Raw genomic sequence first — 27,845 nt, forward strand, 5'->3', positions numbered from 1 at the left:
TGCCTTTGTATGAACAGTTATTGTCCTTGGCAGTGATAGGCAGTGAAGATTGCAACAATAATATGAATTGCCTAGTGTAATTTGACAGCAAGTATCTCAGGTCTTCCTTCTACCCTAACAGCCAAATTATCTTATCATAGGCAACAATAACACCACATAATTCTCTTTTACATCCCTTCCAGTGAAATAAGTCTGCTCTGCTAGAAAGGGAAAACAGAATACAGTTCAGGAAAGTTGCCAGAACTTACCATATTTCACCTGTGCAATGTCACCAACTACTATCTCTGCCACTGGGATCTGGATAACCTGTCCACCTCGGACAACAGTAAATTTCTGTTCTTGCTCAATACGACTTTGAAGCCCACGAAACTGCTTCTCCTTGCTCCAGTCATTGAAGGCAGTGACAAGTACAACACAGATAACAGAGAGTAGGATGGCAGCACCTTCAATCCAGCCAGCTTCAGCCTCACCTTCATCTTCAGCTCCTCCTGTTGCAGTACCACATCCTGCAAAGACAACATGAAGAATTGTTTAGTCACATGAAGACTGGGTTGATCATGTTTATCACAAGAAGAAAAACTTGCTGTGAAATGACAACAAGGGTAAGAAGCAGGACTGCTTGTGAAGTCCTGTCTGCTAAATGAAACATGGCAGAATAGAGGAAAAAGTAGAAATAATAATGTCTGAGGAAAAGAGAAAGAAATCAACAGAAACTTTGGATTTTTCATTTTTCCTGCTGAACAAGGTATCACTGGTAAACCCAAACTAAACAAGCAGAAGAAGGCATCAATTCTGTTATCCAATTGGAAGGATTGACACCTTCACCTGGTCCATCAAGCACTTCCAGAAAGAAGGAGTAACATCAATCAATGCAAAGCAATGGCATTAAATTATTATAAGAGATTAAACTGAAACAGATGTAAGAAATATTTTTTACTACATATAATTTCTAAATATTTCAACTAAATGCACTTATAAAAAACACTTGTTTAAAAAACACAGAGTTGATCTAAGCGTATTAGTATTTAAATGGGATACTGAAATGTATTAGGGAACACCGAGTAAAAATAATAGCGTAATATTAATTTATCATTCATCCTTACAGAGAAATACAGTGGGGCGTGCTTATAGAACTGGGTGTTATTTTTGCCACAAGTAAACCAATATGAAAAAAGTACGTTCTATGTATTAATTCTGAAGTGTTAATTCTGAACTGCTTTAGACACGTTGCTAATTATTTATTGCAAAGTAATATGCAACTAAAATGTAAACCATTTCCTAGATAGTGTTCACAAAATAAAGCCAATCTAGCTCTCCTTCTTGATGAAGTAACGCCTGGAAAAAGGTAGTTTATAACAGTGGGCAGCAAAGTACAGACACTGGAATCCCACAGCTCAGAGATCCCACCAAACAGGAGAGAAGAACCAAAGGCTGAGCCTGAACAGCACAGCCTCCTCTCCCAGGTCCGAGGGAGGAAGGAAACCTCTTCATTTTTCACACCAAACTGACCCAGGGAGGCATCCAACATCACTTCTCCATCTTTGCCAGGTACCAGGTAGTTCAGCACCCTAGCAACTGCGCTGCTTCCACCTATGACTGAAGTTTAATTTTGGTATAGTCGTCACCTGTCACCAGAGGGAATTAAAAAGCAATTTGATTTCTATTTTTAAGTCACAAAGATTTCCCTGTAGCATAACCACCGTAATTCGTTAACCAGCCAAGTAATTACTCTTGCGTAAGAACAGTAACAAAATTACCTAAAGCCAAAGGAGGAAAGATGATACTGAACGTCCATTTAAAGAAGTTTAAACAAGGTGACTTTGTTTCTTTCTTGTGTGCAATAAAAATGGTTCTGTTAGTAAGGGCCCTGTACTGTGGATAAAGGTTCACATAGGTCAGTGGTCTAAGGGCATCTTTGCTAGGAAGAGCCCTTCTCTTGGGAATACACTTTGCCTTTCAGTTGGGTTGAGTCTACATTTAAACCACAGTAAGATTTCAGAACAATTTCATTATAGTTTTAAAAGAGATTTTCAGACAGGCAGGATTTAAAATGCCACCTGCCCTTCAAGAAGTGACCCATATGTCAGGAACCGTGTTCTTGCACTATGTTGTGTTCTTGCTTCAAAGCTGTTTCAGGATTATTCCCTTCTGATGGTGGAGGGGATGGGACTTGCACCTCTATTGGTGTAAGTATGTGCAATTCTTTTTCTTCTGCCATTTTGTCCCCCAGGATTTTCTAAAAATTCTAGAAAGACCTAAAAGAATTTACAGGAAGAAACTGAATGCGTTCATAGGAAAACCCCCACATACCGCTGAACTACACACTTACACTATCTGTCCTCCTTACTGTAGTATAAAGAGTGACACAGCATCAACTTTACAGGTAAGAGGAAAATAAGGATAGAAATAAGACACCCAAAAGACCTAATAATATCATGCCTAAGTAGCAAAACGTAGCCTAAAGCATCTAATGTTTATTAAGAAAGCTCATATGAGCTTTTAAAAATCATGTTAAGGTCCAAGATTGCTGTTATGCTTTCACAAGATAGTACTTGTTTCCCAATGTTACTAACGAATCTGTCTGAGATTTTCTTGAGAGGCACAGAACAAAAGCAGCACAAAAGAATTTGTCATGTGCATGCGTGATTTGTGCTGGGGTTTATTCCAAGACAGTCAATTGTGAAGTGCTAATTTACAATTAAATTTAACATAGGTCCTATCTGTCAGAGAATTCAATTTCAGAGAAGTAAACAAGTTTTTAATATGAAACTCTTTCCTACTGTAGCTATGAGCATATGCTATGTGTGACATTCCCCAAAGCCTCAGCCTCGTGAGACACAAAATGCACACTGCATCTGACACTGAGATTATAGGTTTGACTGCAAGTCGAGAATGTAAGGAGCTGGAACTCCGCTGGCACCAAGGAAGCAGAGGAAGCCATGAGATGGATTAGCTTATTCCAAATGTGCACAGGAACAGGAAGGTGAGCTGAGGCCCCCGAGGAGTGGGGGGACCTGACAGTGCCAAAGCAAAGGACATTCGGAAACACAAAAAGGGACTACTAGGATTGTGTCTTCCATAAGACATCGCAAAATACGTTACCAAAAACCTGTGGAAGGAGAACAGCATTTCATAAGCTTAAATTTGACCAGAAACAGGTCAGCAAAGACTGTTGAACAAGTTCTCTATAGAAGGGAGATGAAAGGAAGATCAAATCCAAAGGTGAAGAGGATCCAGGAAAAAAAGAAAAAGGAAAGTAGTTCAAACCAGCACACATAACCAGTCCACCTGAAGTCACAACAGCCTGGGCTGCTATCTCATGAGAAACATGGGCACAATGAGAAACATGGGCTACAAAACCTGCTCAAGAACCCAAGGAACACCCAGCACTCGACCTGTGCTAGACCCATTTATGCACCTAATTAATTGCCAGTCATCTCAAAATCAGCCTGAGAAGCCTACTCTGCATTAGCAGTGTTTTAATTATTTATTAGGTTTTAGAAAGAAAACCCAAGATATTGGAAGGGAACTGTATGACTGAAAAGACTTGAATACACTTGCACCAAAAAGGTAAGGTGAGAAAGCAAAGGAAGATATGCAAGAGCAGGTTGCTACCAAGGTCACAGACACCATTTCAATACATACTTCTTGTAAGATCAACCAAATCCGGGCAAATGCAGAAAGCAGCAGACAAGCCCTGTGCAGGTAAAAAGAATCTCTCTGCTTAAGATTTCAAAGAGTTCTGAGGAGATCCTTAGAGCTGCTTTGAATAGCACCATGATTGCAATGACAAACCACACGCTCTTCAGCTGCAGCGTGGTAATTTTTAAATCAGAAAAAGAAGGTTTTTAAAACCTGTGAACATCTGTATGCTTAACAAAGTCCCAACCTACAGCACACACCTCTCAGCTCCTCATCTCAACCTACACACTGCTATTTTTAAGCTGAGAATAGCTTGTGGAATTTAAATTCCCAAGGAAAATCTCCCAACACTCCCAGAGGTAATTTTTTTTCAGTCACTCAAACTGGTTTTGTCATCAGAAAGACAACAGTTCCCATGATAACAACTTCTGATTTAATCACTTTCTGCAAAGACATTTTTCCTTAGCTGCAACTCCAGCACTGATGCTATTCAAGCAAACTGCGCAGCTCAAACGTTACAGCTTTTTCATTAGAAGGGTTAGGCTCTTGCTACTACCACTCTAAGTGATGTTACTTTATCAAACATATCCAGTTGGAGGGCAAAAAGAACAATAACCACGAATTATACAATAAATATCATAGAATCACTTTCTTAACAAGTATTTTTTAAGCTGTAACAGATGCGGCAATATTTATTTTTACATATTGCTTGTTGTGTCTTATAATTTGCTACAAAATTAGTCCAAAAGATACTGAAGTACCAAACTGCTTCCCAAAGCCCTCTGTGAGATGCTGCACCATGAGAGGCTGGGGCACAAAGCAGCAAGGTCAGTGGCTGCTGGCAAAGCTCAAAGTGTCACCCCAGAGCCACGGCTGACTGCAGAGGGGCAGAAATGACTGGAGCTCAAAACAGCAGAGCTCTGCCTTTCTCTCACAGTCTCCAAGGACTCATGCACCCGTGACCAGCGTCTGTTAGTTACTTACAGTGAGCCAGATCGCATCCTCCAGAAGCACAGAAGGGCTTTACTAGTGCGAGATGTTTATACTACACACATGATTCAGGTTTAGGGGCTGTACATTCTCTACAAGTGATTTTTGGATACTTACTTGAAAAGCATTTTAGAATCCCTTATCTGTGATACATCAGTTACTTACATAAGGACTGGCGTAGGGGGGAGCAGAAAAACCCATCGTGTCCCTGTAGATTATTATGTAACTGCCAACTTTGGAGTTCAATATTAAATATTTAGACATTTCCTTGCATGTTCATGCAGGGAAACAAACCTGTAATCCCTGAAAGCGTGTATATATTCACATAGTCCTTCAGCCTGATCACAAACATTCGTGAGCAGAGAAATGGTCATTAAAATACTCAATCAGCTTCAAGAGATGCAAGATGCTGATCAAGATTCTTCCTGGAACCTCCAAGGGAAGGCATTTTGTAAAGATCAGTAGCTGGAAGGATAGGGCCCTACCTCCCCCAGAGGCAATGGAGAGGAATGGGACCATGAAACTATTTCTATAGTTTCTATTTCATATTCAGTTTAGTTTCCTTTTGTTGCCACAGAGAAGGTAGAGAAAGGCAACTATAGGAATGTTAACCACCATTCCTGTGCTTAGGGATTGCAAGGGAAAAGTTTAACATCTGATTCACAATAAATTTACTGTACCTTGCTCAGATCTAACAATGCCTGGTAAATACAGCCACATACTCAGAAGGTAACACACAGTTCTCAAATGTAAGAATCAGACCTTTGGAAGCTGCTCTTTGTGTTTAGTGCTGAGGGTTCAAGCGCAGTTACTCAACAGCACTTGCAAGGCCATGTCCTAGCTGAGTTTTACTCACAGGATTAATACTTCTGGAGAACCTCTTCCTGGAAAATATGTGAGAAAATTTTATATTTCATCCCAAAGTTTCATCATTACCTCACGGCCCCGCTGGGAATCGAGTCGTGCTTGGCAGCCTGGAAATCTACCTAATGAGCAGTATCTAAAAGCAACCCAGTTTGTTGATGACTTACACAGCTCTAATGAAGGGAAGGCATCTATGGGACTCAATTTTTTGCAGTCCAACACGGGTTTGTAGAAAGCAGATGTAGATCACTTTACACTGTGAAACTATTATTTAGTTTGCAGGTCCCATATGATACAATATGCACACTTGGCACTTTACAAGGTCTTAATGCAGTGTTACTGAAGCCAGCTCAAGTCTTAAACTGATGTCATTTATCTGTGTCATTGACATCCAGTAATGAATTTGCTCTGTAAGCACATTTTGTGCTGGTGAACAGTATAGGATTGATAGTTTTGATACTGTCAAGCAAGAGCAGAGTGAAACCATTACTTCGGATAAATGCCTGGCTCGCAAAATGTAATGTGCCACTTCATCCCATCTGTATTTTAGAAGTGATACAACTGCTTTTTTCTGAGTCCATGACACACATAGGATTATTTCCATACTTCCTTTAGAAGTTCTGTTCTTGGGCAGAGCATGATACCTAGACTGGGCTTCACTTGCTGAGTCCAAGAAGCAGTGTTTAAATCTCTGTTTTCTTTCTTGTTGCTTCTACAGAGACACCAAAGGTATGGATGCTATTTCCAGGTCTATCACTCCAGACTGCCACATTGCAATCAAAATATCAACTGACACAAAAACCCCAAATCATTATTGGGTGAGCAGAACCTCACTTGCTCCATCTCACTCAAAATGCAATAGGTTCAAAGGAAATAGGGGAGAGTCAGACAGACAGACAGACAGTATACCTAGCTGGCAAAGTGGGAGGGTAAGAATCAAGAAGTTTGTAATAAAGAAGCTTCAGAAAAGACTATCAGCTAAATAAGACTTAAATGCAACCTTGAATAACGTAGAAATAGGCTATTTGTGAGAATTTTAAAACACAGTAAAACCCATTATAGAGTATTATAAACAACCAACGCAATATATTTTCATCCAAACACACATAAAAGAGCAATTACATTCACTTAAATGTATTTTCAGTGAATAGGTTTGCTGTGCAACCCAGTATGAATTAGCAAAACAAGTGTTTTCACACATCATCAAAACCAGTTTCTCCATAATAATAAATGGTCTTAAAAGCTTCACAGGCATTTACTGCATGTACAGATAGTAAAAACTTGTTCAGAAAAGACTAAATGATGAAATAGCCTTCATTATTTTGGGGTTGAGAGAAGTAAAGACCGTTGGGTAAAATCCAAGGTTCCCAATACAAGATAATATATTCCATAGATGAAGAGCTCTGTCTGTGGTGGGAAGGCCTTGCTGCAGTAACTGTAATAAAGACCCTCTCTAGGAAAGAGACAGCTTATAAAGTGTGTGTATCTGTTAGTATAGCCTGTAACTATTTCATATAGAAAAGTTGTCTTAGAAGAGCCTTAGTAAAAAGGAACAGCCCATTTAGGTCCTGAACACACAGCTGAAGAAAGAAAAACACATAACATCAGGAAAAAATGGTACATTCAGAGCTGCAATTATCCAGGCACTCCTTACAAACATGTCAGAAAGCTAAAGCTACAGCTAATTTATAAATCAGGAGGAATGCTCCCATTTCTCATGCAGCAATCCCCAACCATACCAGCACTTCCCCAATACAGCTGGACGGAGAGGAGGATGTGAACACTTCCTCAGCTACAGCTCCAATGCAGATCACTGATAACACCAGAAAACACAGAAACCCATGAAAAGAAATAAATTCTTCGTGGCAAACCAGGCTCTTGACTTGAAATAGACCTAAGAAAAACATTCAACATTAGCATAGAACAACAGATATTTCCTAAATGCCTAATCAGATTGAGAGCTCCCATTCTTACTTAGGCTTCCTCTGCTAAATCCTAATAAACAAAGCCTATTCTCTTCCTGCCTGAAGCAGAATGATCACCGAAGGTCTTTCGGATGGACACTCGAGCAATGGATGCTCGTGCTGTTCTATCACTCTTTGGTCCCTAATACAAAAAAAAAGTATTTACTTCCAAAAACATTTCCTTTTTAATTTTTCTTTGTGCGCTTTATGTACTAACCAAGATGATTTCAGAGAAAGACTGCATTTAACAGAAATCCCACCCAAAATTTGCAAGACAGTGTTAAAAAAGGTCAAGACTTTGCCTGGAAATCTTGACAGATGTTTCATTGGAGCTTCTGAAAGAATCAGACTGAGCACAGGATGAAGCTGTGATTGCTGACTGATACACTTGATACATACAGACAATTAAAGAGTAATTGTCAGCTTCTTGCAACCTACAAGCCCTGCAGAGAGAGGTTACTAAGAATAGGCTGCTGACCTTAACAGGCCCCTTCAAACTGATTTATGGATTCTCAGAGGTCCACAGGCCACAGCTTGAAAGCCACTGATCAAGAACTTTTGCAGCTGAGGAGCTTCACACAGCCAGGATACTGCAAAAGGAGGAAATTAAAGCAGTCTCTTTTGAGCTTAGGCCATAGCAAGGTGCTGTAGAGCCAGTTCTGGAAACCCCTTCACGTCCTCTGCTGCTGTTACTCCCTCATTTATCAGTCATATTCATGAGAACAAGAAAACCAGGATGAATAAGATACGGAAGATTTGTAGACCTCGGCCACAAAACCAGCTCATAAACTGCAGCGTTTATTGCTTTCATTAAATTTCTTATCTTCATTACTTTGTTCTATAAAGCTTTAAGCAGTAAAAAATCATGTCAGTAAAAGATTAGATGTTCTAGCATAATGTCTTGCAGCAGAAAGCAGTAAAAACTTCTATTAACATTAGCAAATAGTGGGAACCTATAAAAGTAGTTGCACAGTGCAAATCTATGCTCTAAGGATATGTGTTTCTGGACCCTATTTTCCAGTTCAGTTTCATCCCAAAGGATGAGCTCCCATCTGAAGGCACATCTTGTTTGTGCACTCTCACAAAAGCAGCCAAAGCACATTAAGTGGGGACAAACACGAGATGTACTTCTGAATGGATATATGTCCAAAGCAAGCTAAAGCAGCATGTAATTAGGATAACCTCCATTTAGAACATACACTCTGTATTCTGCATACTGCTTTTGGTTTCACCTCATCTAGTTTTAAGATTCTGAAAGTTTATGCATACTTAACTGACACAAGATGAGCATCGCCTAAAGAGAAAAGACAAAGCTGCTTATACAGTAACTGAAATTAACTGGAATCAGTTGTTTAAACTGCTGCTTTTCTGGTAGAAAATATGCATATATGTATGATACATGAAAATATGCCTATCTATATTAACACACACATATACATGCACACACAGATGCACATACTTAACAAGTAGTATAATTCAGTACCATTACACCCAGTATTAACTACTGCAGTAGATGTGGGCTGTTAAACCACTTACTTGTCTGTGCTTTATTCCCAGCAGTGGAGTCTATGGGGTGGGGGCTCATTCTAGTCTCCTTCTGATTGAGCTTTAACACAAACCCTCTGCACATCTAGGCAGATCTGAAGTGGGGAGATTTTAAGATTCTTTCCCCCAGGTCGCAGTTCAATGCTTGGTTCCACATACGTGTGCACACACTTCATGCTGAGTTTTTGTCCCAAAGGCCTGTTTTAGTGTTACTGCTTTCTCAAACAGAAAAGGAAGACCAGCAGCCATGTGCTCTACACCTGCCTTGTCACCAGCTCTGTGTTCTCACAGGTAATACCTGCTTTGTTCCAGTCAGCTGTACTGAAACAGTTTCATCCAGATAAAAGGTTTCCATTCTAATTCAAACCCAACAACAGATGTGAACCATAACCACGTGCAGACCCTGGGCTCTCCCACAGCTGGTTTGACCTCACACAGAGCAGCTGGCCCCTCCTTTGACGCCACAAAGCACTCCTATCGCCTCATCCAACTCAAACGTGTCACATCATGAACAGATTGTGCAAACGTGAAAAATAGTTGAGATTTTAAAACTACTAAATTAGGACTGATTTTTTTTTTAATTGCAATTAAAAAAACAGTATTCCTGTGTTTCACACTGTTTTATTTCATAAGATGTTAATGCTAACTATTGACAAGAAAGATGTTCTCAGAGCTTTGGAGTTTTCATCAGTTTGGGGGAATTTTGATGGGTTTTAGTTTTAAAAAGCAGGAAAATAAATTTAAGATAATATTTTGGTTCTCTTTACCACATTGAGCACAGTATTTGTATCCCTCTGCAGTACTGATATTCAAATTTCAAGTTCCTATTGAAAAAGCAGGGTAAGCTCCCATGAATAGCCATACACTGGTATTTATAATCAAGTTGTCTCCAAGTAGAGAAAATGCAGCTGGAAATACTATGACAAATTGGTCTTCATAGCCATGAAAACCAGATCTAGGTGGTAATGTGTTTCAATTCCTACAGGAGACAGCTGGGTTATACACCAGGAGAAACCCCCTGTGTGGACACTTGAACAGGTTATCTAGGAGAGGCACTGAATTTCCATCACTGGAACCTTTTAAAGGTAAGTATCATAAATTTCTGTCAAGCGTGGCTTAAGTATTGTTAATAATGCTTTTGGGTATGGGGACAGACTAACTGACCTCCGAGAACCCTTCAAGTGGGTTTTCTCATATCCTGCCTCTTTTTGCTCACCTTTGGATGCTGTCAACAGGCTGGGGATCAGCCAGACCAGGGAGGAGGAAAAATTGGAGCACTCTGATTTACATACCCAGTCCTTGCTTCAGTGCTACACCCCTAATACAGGAACGGCTGGGAGCTTAAAGTGAAACAGAGCTTTGCTGTCTGGGTTCTCTGCTGTCTGTTCTCTCTGTTCCAGTCCCAGTCCTCCTGATGCCCACTGGGTGTTGGGCAGCCCGAATGCTGCAGCCTCCCCAGACCACAGACCAGTCAGCAGAAGCGTGCCAGTAAAGCCAGGTCTGTCAACCCCCTGCACAGCCCAGCAGCGCACACACATGGAGGCGGCTGTGCCTCCGCCCAAGCTGCTGCGCTATCCTCAGGAACAGCATCTGGAGCACTGGGGTACAAACCCCCAGAGAGGCTCTGCAGGCTCAGGTTGTGTCCTTATAGGGTTGTCAGTGACAGCCAAACACCTAGAGCCAGGTTCCACCTGGAGCCACCAAACCATCCTTGCACCAGGCTCTCTCTCCATGGCCCTGCACCACCCAGGGCACCCACAGGTCACCTGGTACTGCAGTCCCAACCCTAAACGTGTCCCATCTTCTGCATCTTGAAAGCAACATGAAAAGCAAAAATGCTTCAGAACTTGAACAGAGCATCCAGGTAATGACAACTCACATGTGCACAAATATGTATTTAGAAAAGCAGCCTTATACAGCATTAGAAGACAGCGAGGTAATTCACATGCAAGATAGGACACGTGCACGATACTAGCTGGACACTCCAGCCTGCTCCTGGATATTTAGAACTTGCATTGAAGTATAATTTAGGGCAGGAATTAAAAAGTAAGATACTTTCTTAAGCAAATTCTTAAAGGAACTAAATTTACTTAACCAAACAGATTGGACTAGTATCACTAGAAGCCATATGCTGCTTCACTTCATCCCAGCTTTGGAAGGAAAGAGAGTAAATGATGGGGTTCTGGTGGAACAAGCTGTTTTGAAGAGGGCAAATACTTCCATTTCTCCTGGTTTTAGTCCTGTTTTCCAGGATGCCAACTGCTTCATGCCTTGTACTGCCAGACAGTCTAAAATATCCTTTGTAAATCTCATGGTTTAATTTTTATGAAGAATGATACAACTATTTCAGCGTGTGCAACAAGACTCTTCAGAGGTTCTCCTTTGAAAGCTCTGAAATCAATGAATACTTCGAGATTCATTTATTTTATGGAAAATGCTATTTTCTAACAGCTGCATCTCCATTGTCTCAACCCCTTTTGTGAGTTTTGCTCCTTGGACAGAACAATAAAACCTCCTGTGCAGCACCAGCCAAACAAACAGTGCTGCCTGTTTAGCAGCAAAGATGGTAAAGGATCCCTGGTAGGACATATCGGCTGTTAAGGCTGCATGGCCCTTATACCCTCTTACTTGCAACCTGGTTTTCCACTGATGCCTGGAGAATGCTATGCAAAACACTCTAGAGACTTACAGAATCACATACACACTTCAGGCTTATACAGTACAGAGCAAAGTCTGAAACAAATGGGGGTGGGGGTGGGATTCCAAATCTGTTCTAAGGGCTAAAATGAGATCAAGTCAGAACTAAACACTCTGAGGAAGTACATGGTGTGGAATCAGATTATGGACACATTGCTGGCAGTCCTGCCAAACTCCAGCCAGTGCTCAGCGCCTGCAGATTGTGCCAGTGATGGGCTCAGGACCCACAGCTGGATTCCCCAGCCATGCCAAGGGGTTCTGAGTTTACCCTGACAGTGAGGACTACCAGACAAGCTGTTCCTTGGACCTCTTGTGTGATGCCCTGTGGAGAAGGACTTGGGGGTGCTGGTCAGTGAGAAAATGAACATGAGCCAGCTTCAGTGTGCACTCTCAGCCCAGAAAGCCAACCGTATCCTGGGCTGCATCAAAAGGAGCGTGACCAGCAGGTCGAAGGAGGTGATCCTGCCCCTCTACTCTGCTCTTGTGAGACCTCACTTGGAGTATTGTGTGCAGTTCTGGTGTCCTCAACATAAAACAGACATGGAACTGTTGGAACAAGTCCAGAGGAGGCCATGAGGATGATCAGGGGACTGGAGCACCTCCCATATGAAGATAGGCTGAGAAAGTTGGGGCTGTTCAGCCTGGAGAAGAGAAGGCTGTGTGGAGACCTCATAGCAGCCTTCCAGTATCTGAAGGGGGCCTATAGGGATGCTGGGGAGGGACTCTTCATTAGGGACTGTAGTGACAGGACAAGGGGTAACGGGTTAAAACTGAAACAGGGGAAGTTTAGACTGGATATAAGGAAGAAGTTCTTTACTGTAAGGGTGGTGAGGCACTGGAGTGGGTTGCCCAGGGAGGTTATGAATGCTCCATCCCTGGTGGTGTTCAAGGCCAGGTTTGACAGAGCCTTGGGTGCCATGGTTTAGTGTGAGATGTCCCTGCCCATGGCAGGGGGACTGGAACTGGATGATCTTAAGGTCCTTTCCAACCCTAACTATTCTATGAGTCCATGTTTGCTAATGATTGTTTTCAGCATCTGCAACAGATGAAAACAGATCTGGAACTTTCTGAATTGATCACCCAAGGATGCAGGGCTGGTTCGCTGTCTCACTGACACGGTTTGTGAAGAGGGTGGAAGTTAAAATTCAAGTCACTGCAAAGTATTGAAATGAAAGAAATGTAGCTCCTTTTGTTTTAAAAAGGGCTTCACGTTTTCTGACATACCTTTTGTGTTATGCAAATGGCATGAAGAGATAATGGATTTTCAACGTACCACAACTATTACATGATGACATTTTTACAATACCAATTGCACACACACAGGTTGTGGAACCAGTTTTTCATCATAATGTTGGCTTTGTAGCTGGAAGGGCTGGCAAAAGACTTACAGTTGTTTATTTCTATGTACTGCTATGATTGTAGGAGAACTCTAAAGTAATATTAATGCCGGCCTTACAAACCGGATTTTTATGCTGCCTCCATCTGCATATTTTTTAATGCAATCTATGTTACCACATGTAAAATGCTTACAAAATATATTAAGATCTAAAACTGCCACAAAGAACAGAGAATTAACTTTGTTCAGCTGACTCACTTCTGACATTTCTTATTCTTTCACTGATTATTCAGATCTGTCAGTGCATACTAATGAAACCCGGGGAGACAGGTTTTTAGAGACAGGGAGACATATGCAACATTTCCCTGTGGAAATCCTTGCGTCCTGGGATCTTGAACTGGCCTGGCAAGACTCTGGGGATGTAAAAGTTTGGTAAAGAACTTAAAAATTCATGTGCTTCATCAAGCCTGGGAGTAGTCCTACTGAATTAAAATGCTACGGAGAATGTAGGACGAAATCCCGGATGTAAAAGACAAGGTAAAAATGGATAAATGCTGCATTACAATATTTGGTTTATTTCAGCTATACCCACTGCACCTCATCAGGAAGCAAATGAACTGAATCCCTCAGAGGACGGCTCAAGGTTTTCACGTGGTTATTTATCTAGGGTTACTTTTAACTAAGTTTAATGAAATTTGGTTAAAGCTCCTCAATAATTCAGGCTTTCACTTTCTGTAACTGTTCTGAAGCAATAGCTTATCCCCCAGGGTCATTTGAGCAAAGGGAGCACACGAGTGTTTCTTGCTCAGATGGAATCTTGATCCATGCACAGATTTGCGAGTGCTTATTTCTAGTGCTGAGGTCACACAAATGATCAGTACTAATAAAGATAAAAACAATAACCCAGTCTGTTTCCATTTGGCAGGAACTGACTGTACTCTCTAATTTACTGCATACCACTTCCAACACCAGATGAGTGGGTCGTGCTCCTGCAGAGCTAATCCTGCTATTTGTTTTATACCCAGCGTTTGCCTCCTGCCCAACTGACACCTGTGTGTTTCTCCTGTGCCAATATGTGTTTGCGCACACAAGGGTCTATTTTCAGGTTTCCTCAGCAGGGAATCTTGTATGTTTTTACACGTTCAGAATAAGCTGATTTCATCAGAAGAATGTAAGATTTCCAGAATCCCCAGAGAAAAGCAGATCAATCTCCCACGTGTTGAAGTCCAGGTTGGACAGAGCCTTGGGTGAGATGGTTTAGTGTGAGGTGTGCCTGCCCATGGCAGGGGGTTTGGAACTGGATGATCTTAAGGTCCTTTGCAGCCCTAACTATTCTGTGAGTCTATGAGTCTACGTCTTGGAAAAAGAATATAGGAATTTTAAGATCTGGGCAAGAAGTCTAAAAAAGAAAACACGTTTCTGTGAGAGCAGGAAGGATGATTTGATACTGCAGGAGTGAGCTACTCCACCTGAAAACACTACAACAAACATATCTGTGTCACATCAACAAAAAAAAAAGAGAAGGGATGAAAATCACAGATTAAACACAGGGAATAAGAAAACAACTTTATCTAATCTAAGGTCAAGGTGCCCATCATGCATGGCAATGTAGAAAATGGTCTTTTTCCCTCTTGTACCACCCTGCCTGAACTACAGAGACTGCTACAGCATTCACCCTCCTGTAGAAACCAAGAAGTAATCCCAGGCACAGCTACAGGTTGGGCAGAGAAGAGATTCAGAGCAGCCCTGCGGAAAAGGACTTGGGGGTGCTGGTCGATGAGAAAATGAACATGAGCCGGCTTCAGGGTGCGCTTGCAGCCCAGAAAGCAACCGTATCCTGGGCTGCATCAAAAGGAGCGTGACCAGCAGGTCGAAGGAGGTGATCCTGACCCTCAACTCTGCTCTCGTGAGACCTCACTTGGAGTATTGTGTGCAGTTCTGGTGTCCTCAACATAAAAAGGACATGGAACTGTTGGGAACAAGTCCAGAGGAGGCCATGAGGATGATCAGGGGACTGGAGCACCTCCCATACGAAGACAGGCTGAGAAAGTTGGGGCTGTTCAGCCTGGAGAAGAGAAGGCTGTGTGGAGACCTCATAGCAGCCTTCAAGTATCTGAAGGGGGCCTACAAGGATGCTGGGGATGGACTATTCATTAGGGACTGTAGTGACAGGACAAGGGGTAATGGGTTAAAACTTAAACAGGGGAAGTTTAGATTGGATATAAGGAGGAAATTCTTTCCTGTTAGGGTGGTGAGGTTGTGAATGCTCCATCCCTGGTGGTGTTCAAGGCCAGGTTGGACGAGGCCTTGGGTAATATGGTTTAGAGCGAGGTGTCCCTGCCCATGGCAGGGGAGTTGGAACTTGCTGATTTTAAGGTCCTTTCCAACCCTAACTATTCTATGATTCTAAGTGCTGTGCTGCTTTCTTCCCAAAGAGGAAGGAGGCACCCCCTCCTGAACACCAATGCACTGCTGAATTGCACCCCTTATTCTCAACACGCATCTTGCCAGGCTGTGATGGTGGCTGCTGGCTGCTGACTCAGCATGGCCAGCTCAGATTTCTAGCTGCATGCTCAGACAGAGGGAAGATTTCTCTACACACAGAGAAATGCACACAAGAGCAGAAGAAAAAACCTGCCCGTGAATCCGATATAATAATACACTGGTACAGAGTTTTGGCTGAGTTGCAAATACAGGCAAGGGAGGGGGGAGGAATTACCCTAGGAAAAAATATAAAATAAAGCCCAAATAGAGTGAATTTATGGAAAAGGCTAAAATCTGGATTAGAAACTTCAGCTGTTCACAAATGCAAATACCAAGCCATAAACAATGTTCTTAACATGCCCTTAAAGTTAGGTTAGAAAGGTGGTATTCCTTATTTCCCCCTGGATGCAGCAGAAGGTTCGAATGGCTGCTGTACACTGTTATTCTAACATTCCCTTTAGTAGCCTAGACATCATGTGAGAAACAATAAAGCCCCAGTCTGAGCTGGGGAAAGCTGAGAAGTGGAACCACAAAAAGATATTGCCTGTGACCACAAAACTTTGAAATGTGTTGAAGGAGTAATGTCTTCATCACATTATACTACTCTGTTGTTTTTTAATCCAAGAGATTCCATAGTATCTATACTAAGTGCTGGGGAATTGGGACAGACAGTGTATCTTTAGAACATGACACTCTACTCGAGTCTAGCCAAACCCCAGCAGACAGCCTACTGCAGCTCTTCTGCTCCAGCACACTCTGCAGGAACCTGTGAGGAGGAGAACTGCACTGACCTACACTGACAGAGAGAATTCTTTAATAAAGGTACACAGTACATCACTTCCTTCCACAGGTACCTAGTCACTGGTCAAACCTTTCCCACTGAGACTTATTCCTACAGACTTACCCAATGGGATGCAACGTCAAGAGATGTATTTTGAGGCTATCTTCACAGAGAGACAGCCCAGCATTTCAGACCCCAAGCAGTGGATCTGCACAAGGTAGGGGATAAGTTGTTTGTAGGTTTTTTCCCCTCAGACTGATTCTTTTTTATCTACCCAGCACATGGCTGACTTTGCTCCTGTGGCAAGGAACGTTACAGCTCCCTGGCGCATGTGGCACTGACAAGCATGTTGGCTCTGGCATTTCCGTGTCTGACTGTGACCTGCTGTCCACTCAATCCTTACACATGTACTGTTCAGGTTCACATATAAGGAGTGTAAGATTTGCTAGAATATGCACTAAACACCGTGGGTACAAGTGGGTGCTACCTCCTCAGGAAGGCTCAGCACAGAGACAAGATGAGCAGCTATCCTCACAGGAGCTGTGGATCAGCTGTATCTTCTCTCCAGTTACACAGACACCCTTTCTGATTTAACTCTCATACTTAAGTCCCCACTGACCAAGTGACACGACACATTATGGGAATGATAAGGAAACAGCTGAGTTGTGAACCCCAGAAATACTGCCTCTTGTAAGGGAATTAAAGGATGAGAGGTCAGCAGGCACCCCAGGCCAAGCTCCAAGCAGCAGCCGCCTATTAACGCCACCAAAAGATTAATGAAAGTGGCTTCGGAGGGCCAAATGTCAGGGGACCATGCCCTGTTTCCATATCTTCTCTTCATTAACTTGTTGCATGAGTACAGGGACGGCTGACCCAGCCAAACCTCTGCTGAACAGTGTATTAAGCAGTGTAACCCATCATTCAACTTTAATTTCAAGGTGGAGTTTTGCTTTGAGAATTTCAACAGAAGCTACCTCAACCACAAAGACTTTTTCCTGTTCTCCCCCCATAAGCCGTAAAGAATTGTACACTTGAAAAGAGACATCATGCTTGCAGCTTCACACTGAACACTGGGATGTTGTAACGTTCGACCTCAGGCTACTCTTTCCCCCCTTCATAATCCACAGAAGGAAATAGAATTCAAGAAGAAAAGTTGACAGGTTTGTCACATCCATGTAAATAGTAACTGACTGTCACATGCTGACAGGAGTGGGTTTTGTGAGTGGGTGGTAAGAGCCACATGTGATGTGAGGCCTGAAGACAGTAACAAGGGAGAGGACCCAAAAGGCTCAGAAATTGCTAGCGGGGGTGTCAGCAGAAGACTGAGGATTTTTTAACCAGCTGACCAAGGGTATGGATGGTGGATGCACCAAACCTGGGCAATGGGGCTGATGTGCTCTGAACTGAGTGAAAGTGGCTTCAGAGAGGGACAGCGGCAGCCCAAATCACAGTTAAGTCATTCCCACAAGAACTGACTGTGTCAGCAGAGACCTAAGAGGAAAGAGACTCAAAAATAAAAATTGAAAAAAAAAAAACCCCAAAGCAAAACTAAATGAACAAAAAATCAGGTGGGAGATTCCTGCACATCTACAGCTAAAATGAGACCAAGATTGGGGGGGGGGAACTGAGAGAAGAACTGCCTTTTCCCACTCCCTTGGTGGGTTTCTGAGTGTAAGCTCTCTTTCCAAAAGGATGCTTCATTTCCTCAAGTGATGCAAAGGTTTGAGACCCAAGTCCAGCTACTTCATCTCATGGATCATAGAATAGTTAGGGTTGGAAAGGACCTTGAGATCATCCAGTTCCAACCCCTGCCATGGGCAGGGACACCTCACACTAAACCATCTCACCCAAGGCTTCGTCTAACCTGGCCTTGAACACCACCAGGGATGGAACATTCACAATCTCCCTGGGCAACCCATTCCAGGTGCCTCACCACCCTTACAGGAAAGAACTTCTTCCTTATATCCAGTCTAAACTTCCCCTGTTTAAGTTTTAACCCATCATCCCTTGTCCTATCACTACAGTCCCTAATGAAGAGTCCCTCCCCAGCATCCCTACAGGCCCCCTTCAGGTACTGGAAGGCTGCTACAAGGTCTCCACGCAGCCTTTTCTTCTCCAGGCTGAACAGCCCCAAATTTCTCAGCCGATCTTCATACAGAGGTGCTCCAGTCCCCTGATCATCCTCGTGGCCTCCTCTGGACTTGTTCCAACAGTTCCATGTCCTTTTTATGTTGAGGACACCAGAACTGCACACAGTACTCCAGGTGAGGTCTCACACGAGCAGAGTAGAGGGGCAGTTCTATTTCTAAAATAGGACATTTGGTATTTCTTCACAAACTGCACACAATAATGATTTCACCATTCACTGATACTCAAAGACAGCTTTCAAATTTAATCCTAGACTAACTACACAAAAAAAAAAAAAAAAGAATGCAGGATCCCAGATATTCATTAAATCCTCTTTATATATCATACGCTTACTGCTCGGTTTGCTCAGGGAACCCATTAACCCAGGACAGAAAGATTCTGCTCTGAGGAACAGTCTTTTTGAACTGAAGTGGCACCACCATGTGATCAGCACTGCAGTACAGCTACATCTGCACCAGGGACTGCCTCTCAAAACACATTTGCTGGAAGCAGCAGCAGTTTTGCACTTTGCTGAAAGGGCACAAGAAGGAGGCTGTGAGGATCAGTCACTGCCACGGGGCTGACAATAATTTATGCAGAAGTTCTCAGTTGTTCTTAATGGCCTGTCGGGTGATAACTGGAATGCAAAGCAGATCACAAAACCAACTCCAGCACAGCTGCTGAGAACAAGAGTCTTGAAACTCACTCCTGCTAAGAAACAGGAAGACACAGGAACTGAAGTGGCTCCTGGAGAAGCAGTGAAACAAAGCTCCGCTATTGTCCAGTAATTGCTGGAGAGGAGATTTTGTGATTGCAATGGAAAATTAAACCATGATTTCCAAGATTCACCAAGATTTTAAATGAAGAATTGGAGTAGAACAAAACTTCCTATACTGTCAACAATAGAGTATTATTTATTCCAGTTAGGATTGGTTAAGAAATGTTGCTACTAGTATTTCAAAACCTCTGAAATACTGACTGTTTCCAACAGTCTAAACTGAATGCAGCTCAGTAGGTAATAATCCCAGACTGGTCTGTGTTGGAAGGGACTTTAAAGCTCATCCAGTTCCAACCCTAGAGCAGCTTGCTCCAAGCCCCTGTGTCCAACCTGGCCTTGAACACTGCCAGGGATGGGGCAGCCACAGGTTCTCTGGGCACCCTGTGCCAGCGCCTCAGCACCCTCACAGGGAAGAGCTTCTTCCTAATGGCTAATGCCAATCTCCCCCCTGTCAGGTTAAAGCCATCTCCCCTTGTCCTATTATCTACTTATTTTTCCCAAGATAATACCAAACTGTGTTGTAGATGTTTGGAAATGGAATTATGCTACAGTCAATGGACTTAAATTCAGCAATCTATCAACATTCATAGCCTAAAATGGGAAATGAAGCTGATGTAGAAATACACACAGAAAAATCAACTTTTGAGCTTATAACTGCCTTATACAGCAAAAGGCATTAGCACACATACATTAGGCTACACCCTTAAACAAGGCTCCTGAAGCAATTCATGGACACTGGTATTTTCTGGATGTGTGGTCTTTTTGCGTACTTCACAATAACAGAAAATAGAAGATCCCCTCTCTCTGTGGACTCCAGCCTGTCCAAACCCTTTCTTTGCTACCTGCCCAAGACTTACCATCTTTAATGGCTTCAGCTACATCTCCCTGACCAGACTTCTCATTCGAGTTGCTCCTGGAGATAAACCATGGACTTTCTTAACAGGAGGAAAAAGCATCTGGCTAATGCTAATGCTTCTGCCATTGACAAAAGACATTTCTGTGGAAACATCAACTTTCACATCATTTGGACTCCAACAGAAAGGCCCATGCTCTGTTCATCATCCTTCCCTAGTCACAGATGTCAAGGTCATCAAAAAAGCATAAGATGATTATAGGTACTTCTAGCCAGGACAAAAGAATTTACACAATTATCCCATGCAATGTTGAGGTCCATCTGCAGTACAAACTTCCCTGTGATATGAAAAGCGCAGTGTCAGTACGTACCATGGACCTGCAAGGAAACTGCCTGTTCCCAGCAGTGTCTCACACCTCTCTGCTCATAAAGGTTTCACCACTTGTATTTATATTTTAATTTCCTGTAAGTCTTTTCCATTGCAACAGTACTGAATTTATATTTACAACTGGTTTTAGACTCTGAAAGGTCCATGTGGATGACAGGAAGGTGATGGGTTCAGACAGTTAGCAGTGATGATAGAGCAAATCAGTGTGGACAGGAGAAGAATCTCACTGACTTGTTATCCAAATTAAATGGGGAAATTCATTGGGAAGAACAAAAGAAATAAAACAGAAATTAAAAGAGGAGGCTGCCCCTATGTTGTAAAACAATGCCTTTCCATGTTGTAAAACAACCATGCACCAGCAAGTAGTGTCCTGTTACACAAAGGAGACTTCTTGCTGAGCTATAGACAAACTTGATTGTCACAAGGTTTATATTTCACATTGTCATCTACCAGCAAAATCAAATACCCACAACTTTTAGGGACTGGGAGGAGGAAGGGGATGAAGAGAGAGAAAGGAAAGAACAAAGTTAAGAATGCATCAAGTAGGAAGAGGAATTCAGTCCAGCAAAGCTGCCCATTGGCTCCTCAGCCCATGGAGCCTCAGCGGCTGTGAGCAGGCACAAGCTGCAGCCCCCCACTGCTCCTGTGAAGGGCCGCAGGGGAGACCCGAGCCCCAGGACCAGCTCCCCTGTGCCCTGCTCATCACAAGGCTCCGTGCAGGGCCGGGCAACAACCACCGAGTTCAGCCAGAAACCACCAGAGAATGTTTCAAAGTGGGCTGTGGAGGAATGGAGCACATTCAGGAGTAGACAGTGAGCAGGAAGTGCCAGCTCCCCTTCCCAACAGTGGGCTGTATTTGCAGAAGAAAATATACTCTTCTCATGAAGGAAATAAAACTTGCAACTAAATGTACATTTCAGTAAATCATTTTCATTCTGGGAAGAGTCAGAAAAGGAAAATACAGGTTTTCACACTTCCCAAAGGAGGATTTCATACTTGACCTAGTCAATGGGCAGGGACTCCCTATGATCTCCCATAGGCATTACCCTCTCACTTCAGGGGAGAGAGATCAGTGATACAGACTGCGGCAAGGATGTTAGATGGCACTTATTTCCATACTCTGATACAACAGCAGTGCAGAAATGGACCAACCTAGAGCACTGTGGAATGACTATGAGGTTTAGATAGGTGAGCAGACACTTCCCAAGAGCTGCTGTCCTCTCAAAAAAACTGCATCTCCCCAGACAGGCCCATGTTTGGTCAGAATCCAGGTTCATGTTCAATTCAAGAAATAAATTGTCCAACATACTGGCTGAAGTAGAGGCAAAAGAACATACTTTGTTCCTTCACAAAAACTTTGCATTTTAGTTTATAATTTTATTTTATAATTGGCTACAGAAGGTTATGCAAAACCATTGACTCAATTTGAAGTATGACTATACCCCACTTCACCAATAGCAAAATCAAGTTTAATATGTATCGGGTTTGCTACATTTAGGACGTCTACCAATAAACTTACAGGTGTCCTTGGCAGCAGTTTGTAATATACTCATTTTAAAAAGAAAGAGACTCTCCCACATTTGTGCAACTGCTCAACTCAGCCTATTGTACAGCATCTCAAAAGGCACTGCAGATTCATAGCAGTCAGGCACTTCCAGCTCAGCAACACAGACGTCTTCAAGACGGCACTGATGCGGGAGCTCTTAGCAAACACTTGCTCAACAGGCAAGGTCTGGGACTGAATGCTGGGGCTGAGTGGCTCAACCCCTTTACTGGTGTGGGCCCTCACTTTGATGTCCTAAGTGGTATCGGGCTTCAAATTCATCCAAGTGATACTTGTGTCCTTGGTGGTATTAACCAGTGTGACAGACTTACTCCTCACAGGAACGTTCTCAGAATCAATCCATACATGCCTGGGAGACACCGAGACACCACTGTGACAGAGGCCATAAAAATACTGGGTCTCCGACGCCCGCATGCTGCCTGCTGGAGATGGGCAGCTTCCAGCTCACCCGGATGGAGTCGAATTCACAGACTCTGGCTCCACCTTTCGAGGTGGGGCACTGGGCACATCCGCATCTGTGCGCACGTGCAATATTCCAGTGACTCTTAACATTTGCAGGATAGCAGAAATTATAGATACACCCAACCTCTGAAGCTATGTGTACTCCTCTCCCCCCACCTTGCAATACCCTGCTTTCCAAAGACAGCCAGCCCAGCTCTGCTCTGGGGTGGCTGGACTTGAACTGAAAATGCTCTTGATGCCCATCACTGGTGAGAAGTGTCAGAATGGCGCTTGCATGCATGGAACTGGGGGATAAACAAGCCTTTACTTAGAAAAAGTAAGGGACCTTTACAATGTGTTCCAAAAGCTGGATTAAAAGATATTTAGCAATTTGATTTATTCTCCCTGTGTAAAACACGGCAACAGGGAGACGATTCTAAAAACACAGGGAAAATGGTGACCTGTGAATAAAATCCTGTGCTGTGGGAAAACACAAATGCTTTTTCCCAGGCTGTGCTGCTGAGCTTTCCAGACTATCTCAGAATCGCAGATGTGTCATACCTACCCATGGGAAAATAAATGTTTTAAATGCAGCATTAAAGTAAGAAGAATTGTAATTTTAAAACCCAAACAAGACTGTCTGATGACACATCTCCCCTCTTAACAAAACCTGTAACAATCCTATTTCCCAAATCCCATTCCCACCCAATAAGTTAAGAGGACAGTCTGCACGTTTATGCCTAAGGAGAACATTTGCAGAACCCAGGCATCATTCACGGTTTTCAACATCCCCAAGGTATTCTACTATGTCCAGTTATATGAGGTAGTAGCAATAAATAACATTTTCTTCAGTTAAAAAACAAATGACTCCTTTATCTTTCCATGCCTAAATCAGATACCTGCTGAATCAATAGCCACATATTCAAAACGCAGTTAGAAAGCAATAGAAGATTCCTGACTGTACAGAAAGGATTAAAGAATCATAAATAAGATGCAAGAGCTCTGCATAGCTACGTGCTTATTGTGCTTGTAAATGGAAAAGGAAGAAGGAAGGGTCTTCAAGGAAAGTAGCCAAAGGAAACTGAAGCAAATGTAAAAAGTATTTCAAGGCTATATTTAGAGGAAGACATTCTTCCTGCATTTGCCAAGCTGTGCACGTCATTTCACACAGCATGTTTCAGCCAGCTTTGTAAGTCTATGAGAGAGCTGGGGGGGAAGGAATCTGTATCAGTTGCCAGAAATGGAAATCTTGCATTTATGTAGAGGAACAAATACTTTAAGCATGTGAATCCAAGAGAACTTTCTGAGGGTGGGGAAAGGGGAAGGAGGGGAAGGGGGGGGCAAGCATGGTGTTAAATTTTGTAGGTATCACAGAAGGATTCTGCAGTATCTAGTTTCTAAGTAACATGATTTAGCCTGTAATACTCCCATTTGAGCCCAGGCACACTAGCCTTAGCTATACCATGAAAAATACTCAAATGAGTGAATGTCACTAAATTCAGGTCTTCAGCTCATACGTTATAAACTATCTGACGACTTGCCCATGTTCATGCAGACAGGATCCATCAGTTACAGAAGCAATTAAGTATTTCTCCTCTATAATGCAGTAAACGACCGTCTCGGATAAACAAACACCAAAGAGAAGCACAAAGGTGAAAACAGAAACAAAACTATTCCAGATTCACAAGAATATGGTGCTTTTTCTTTAATGTGTTTAGCACATGTCACAAGGTTTCACTATTTGCATAAAGAAATGTCAAGCACACAAAAAATATGTCAGTACCAGATGCAATGGTAACAAGCACAAACCACGTGGAAACTTCCTGTTAGTGACCTTCTGGAGGGTGGGGATGGAATTCATTTGAGAGATAGGGCTGGTTTTACTTCAACTTACACAAATGACTTCTAGAAAAAGGTTTTACCTTCATTCCCTTCTCCAGGCGGCTGATAAAACGAAAGTCCCAAAGATATGATGGCTGCAATTTCCAAGATTATAAGAGTCACATCCTGCAAGGCTTCCCAGACTAGCTGTAAGAATGTTTTTGGCTTCTTTGGAGGTATAAAATTTTTTCCAAAAATAAGCTTTCTTTTTTCTAGGTCTGCAGCAGTGCCAGCTAATCCTGTAAAGAAAATAAAACAGCACACATTAAAATTGCAGTGAAATAGAAAATGCTTGCTTAGATCTGCATTCCTGTAAGTTATTTCTCCAAGAGCAACTACAAGCTGTACCACCTGTGGCGTATTAACAAATAGACGGGTATTCCACTTAAATTTTGTCTTTGCAAGATGATCCATCCTTATGTTCTGAACAGAATCCTTATGGGCTACATTTGGTACTAATTCCTAACAGTTTAAAGCATAAAAAAGTCAGTAGGCTTACTTTAATAAGACCTATGTATATAGATAAATACGTATATGTAAGCAGTGACTTCTGAAAATAGCCCATAAAGCACAAACACAGTATACTGGGGATGCAGCTGGAATAGCCATTGGCAGCTTTTGGTAACAGCCATAGAAGCAACATTACATATCTCTGTTCTGACCTCAGGTCCACAACCTTGAAGTATAAAGCAATAAAGCAAGTCTCATCCTACTGCAGAGCAGCCTCTCCTGCTGCATACGTACTGCCACACACTGCTGGAATGAACTGCTGGTTAAGTGAGCAAAGGCAGCAAAAGTGACAGGTTACATATGCAAAGAAAGTAAAAAGGAAATGATATGGTTCCTTAAATCAATATAAAAAAAATCCCTATTTTGCACGACACTTCAATTTAAGAACATTTCAATTGAAGGACACAGCATAAGAACGTGTGGCTGCACTGAACAACCAACTCTGTGTTTTTTTCCCTATCTTAATGATATTAATCTATGCAGTCTAGCACCTGTTCAGAAAACAAAATGACCTGCAAGTGTTAGGATGGAATAACTGTGCGCATCCTCCATGCTCAGGAACATGAGGAACTACAATAAAACCTGTGGTTACATATATCTGCCAAAAAATATTTGACACCATTTGGAACATTAACAAAACTGAAGGCTTTGAAGGTGCTCAGCAACATCAAGTTATTCGTGCTTATTCACCCTAACGTGACATGATGACAGTACTTGAGTTGAGAGCTGGCCTCGGAGCAATACGAAGGTGCCTGCAAGAGAGCAGGAGGAAACAACGGAGCCCACGCTGTAAGGATTCAATCCTCGCACAGTTTAGGGCAAGCCCTTGCTCCCTGAAGCATGTCAGTATCCAGGGGGTACTGATAATGGTGCTCAGCTGTATGTCTCATTCCTTTGGGACCGGTACAACTGGTCCCAGCAGCGTGCATGTGCCAGGAAGCCTCCTCCTGGATGGAAGCACCAGGCCCAAGCATCGTTTCCTCAAACGAAAGTGATGCTTTCCTGAACAGATCAGTCCTGCTGCAGTGCAGGCAAAGATGTCAACTCGCCTTTCACTGGAGGTATACGATTACAGCTGCTGGGTAGCTTCTGGCTCTTGGTTAACTCATCAAACTTTCATTCCACCTTCAGCTTTTAAGAAACGCTATCCCCCTCTCCTAGATAAAGGCAGGCTGTAGTTATTGTTACCTCACCTCATTTAATTTTCAGTGCCTGGTGCCACAGTAACAGCCAGGTTCCAGCTGTTACAGTGTGTCTACATTACTGATTCAAACAATAACGTGTCCAAACTCCTCCATGAGCTCCCAGTCAGCTTCCAAGGTAAACACTTTCCACTACGAAACAGGAATTGCAAGCTACGAGCTGTTTGGGTAGCTGCCCTTTTGTGAACCAGCGCAGATCACAGGAGTCGGGACAGCACACTGAGAGATCAGGGGAGTCACTCACCACAGCGGGGATCCCACACAGGGCCAAGCCTTCAGAGCCACCCACACTACCACTGATCAGCTTGCAGAGGGCTGCAAAGCCTGCCAGCACAAGGAAGGATTTTCACTCCAAACAGCGTGCACAGCGTGAAACAGGCCCCCAAAACATAACCTCATCCAAATACAGCAGGGACTTGATGCATAAAGAGGAAAGTACACGGACAGCACTGGCAGCAGTAAGGATTCAGGGCAGAAACGTTCACGTAATGCACCTACAAGCAGCAATGCAAAACTCTGAAACAAGAAACTCCAAAGCACTTTGGAAAGTGGAAGGAAGAGATGTCTGACAAATGCCTATGTTCCAGCACAGAACATATGTGCAGGGTGGTGGGCCAGCTCCAGCGGGGAAGGAGGTGATGGGGTTCTCCCCTGAGAGGGATGACTGAAATGGCACAGGGAATAGCTGCAGTCTCCTTCAGCAATCCTGATATGATGAACTCACCACCTGGAAACAGTGCTACAGATTGTCAGGAGGCCATAAAAAGTACACGTACCCTATGTACTGCTCATAACGCACATACAAATACATGGCCAGCCTGAGAACTCTCGAAAGCAAAAGATCAACACTGGCATTCAAAGAGCTGCTTTCTCTCCAAGATAAAAACTGTTCATTTAGTCCCCATAAGGTTGAGGACCAGACTGGATTTAAAGCATCTGTGGTCATGATTATCTTCTAGACTACAGTCTAAATAACCCATGCTGGAATCTAGACATACATTTTGTTTAATTTTACTCTTTCATTTTTTAATAATGAATATTATTTTCCTTAAAACCCCTGAAGAGACAAGGGTGAATCATGTGATTCTATTCTTTTCTGTAAGTCTGTGTCACCTAAAATAAATAGCACGTTCATCTTCAATTAGGAAATCTGTTTTCTTGTAAGTCATTCAGAAACACTGGAAAATCAAATGCAGTGTTTAGTTCAAGCCAAAAGGTTTTCCTTTTTCCTGAGATCTGGCCATTGCTCAACAAAACTCCTTCAGCAAAATTGTGTTGTTTTGTTGTTTTCTTATCTCCCACTGAATGGCAGAAAGTAAAATACTGCATTTAGAGAGAAAGGAAAGGAGAGAATGCAGAAATCTGCAGACCAATTGATGAAACCCCATCTCAACAGTCCTAAGCATTACTGCAGAGATAAGGTCAAGAGAGGGACAATAAAAACAATACCGAGAAGCCAAAGTTATACGAAGAGATACAGCAAAGGAAAACGTGATTGAGAATCTGAGACAATAAGAGAGGTTTATTCTGCAAAAGCTTCCATAAACCCTCCATACCACTGCCAGCAGAAGGTATGGTGGAAGCAGGGGGGGACCGGGGGGACACACCTTAGCTACTTCAAACCATCGCCTTTATTCAGAAACCTTATTTTAAATAGTGCTGAAGGTGTGAAGAGGCCCAGGTGCCCCCGGCCCACACCGCAGAGCTGCAGGCTGCTCTGCCCTGCTCGCGTGCGATGACAGGCCGGGCAGATGGCAAAGACGTCAATTACACAGCGAGATGGGAAGTGGACATCTGT

The 27,845-nt window shown here is 42.8% G+C and overlaps 1 protein-coding gene across 13 annotated transcripts in view; it reads right to left on the reverse strand.

The window, feature by feature from the left end:
* ATP2B2 (ATPase plasma membrane Ca2+ transporting 2) overlaps nucleotides 1–27,845 on the reverse strand; it is a 308,443-nt gene that overhangs the window by 102,692 nt on the left and 177,906 nt on the right. For all 13 annotated transcript variants that reach the window (XM_061357888.1, XM_061357902.1, XM_061357894.1 and 10 more), the window contains 2 exons: nucleotides 24,377–24,574; nucleotides 249–506 (listed from right to left, as the gene is read on the reverse strand). In XM_061357888.1, the coding sequence (XP_061213872.1) occupies nucleotides 249–506; nucleotides 24,377–24,574 (456 nt within the window). The remainder of the gene's footprint in view (nucleotides 1–248; nucleotides 507–24,376; nucleotides 24,575–27,845) is intronic.

Source organism: Neopsephotus bourkii, unplaced genomic scaffold (genome assembly GCF_033783945.1).
Source record: "Neopsephotus bourkii isolate Nb327-2 ecotype Australia unplaced genomic scaffold, CSIRO-AGI_Nbou_v1 NB_923, whole genome shotgun sequence".
NCBI lineage: Eukaryota > Metazoa > Chordata > Aves > Psittaciformes > Psittacidae > Neopsephotus > Neopsephotus bourkii.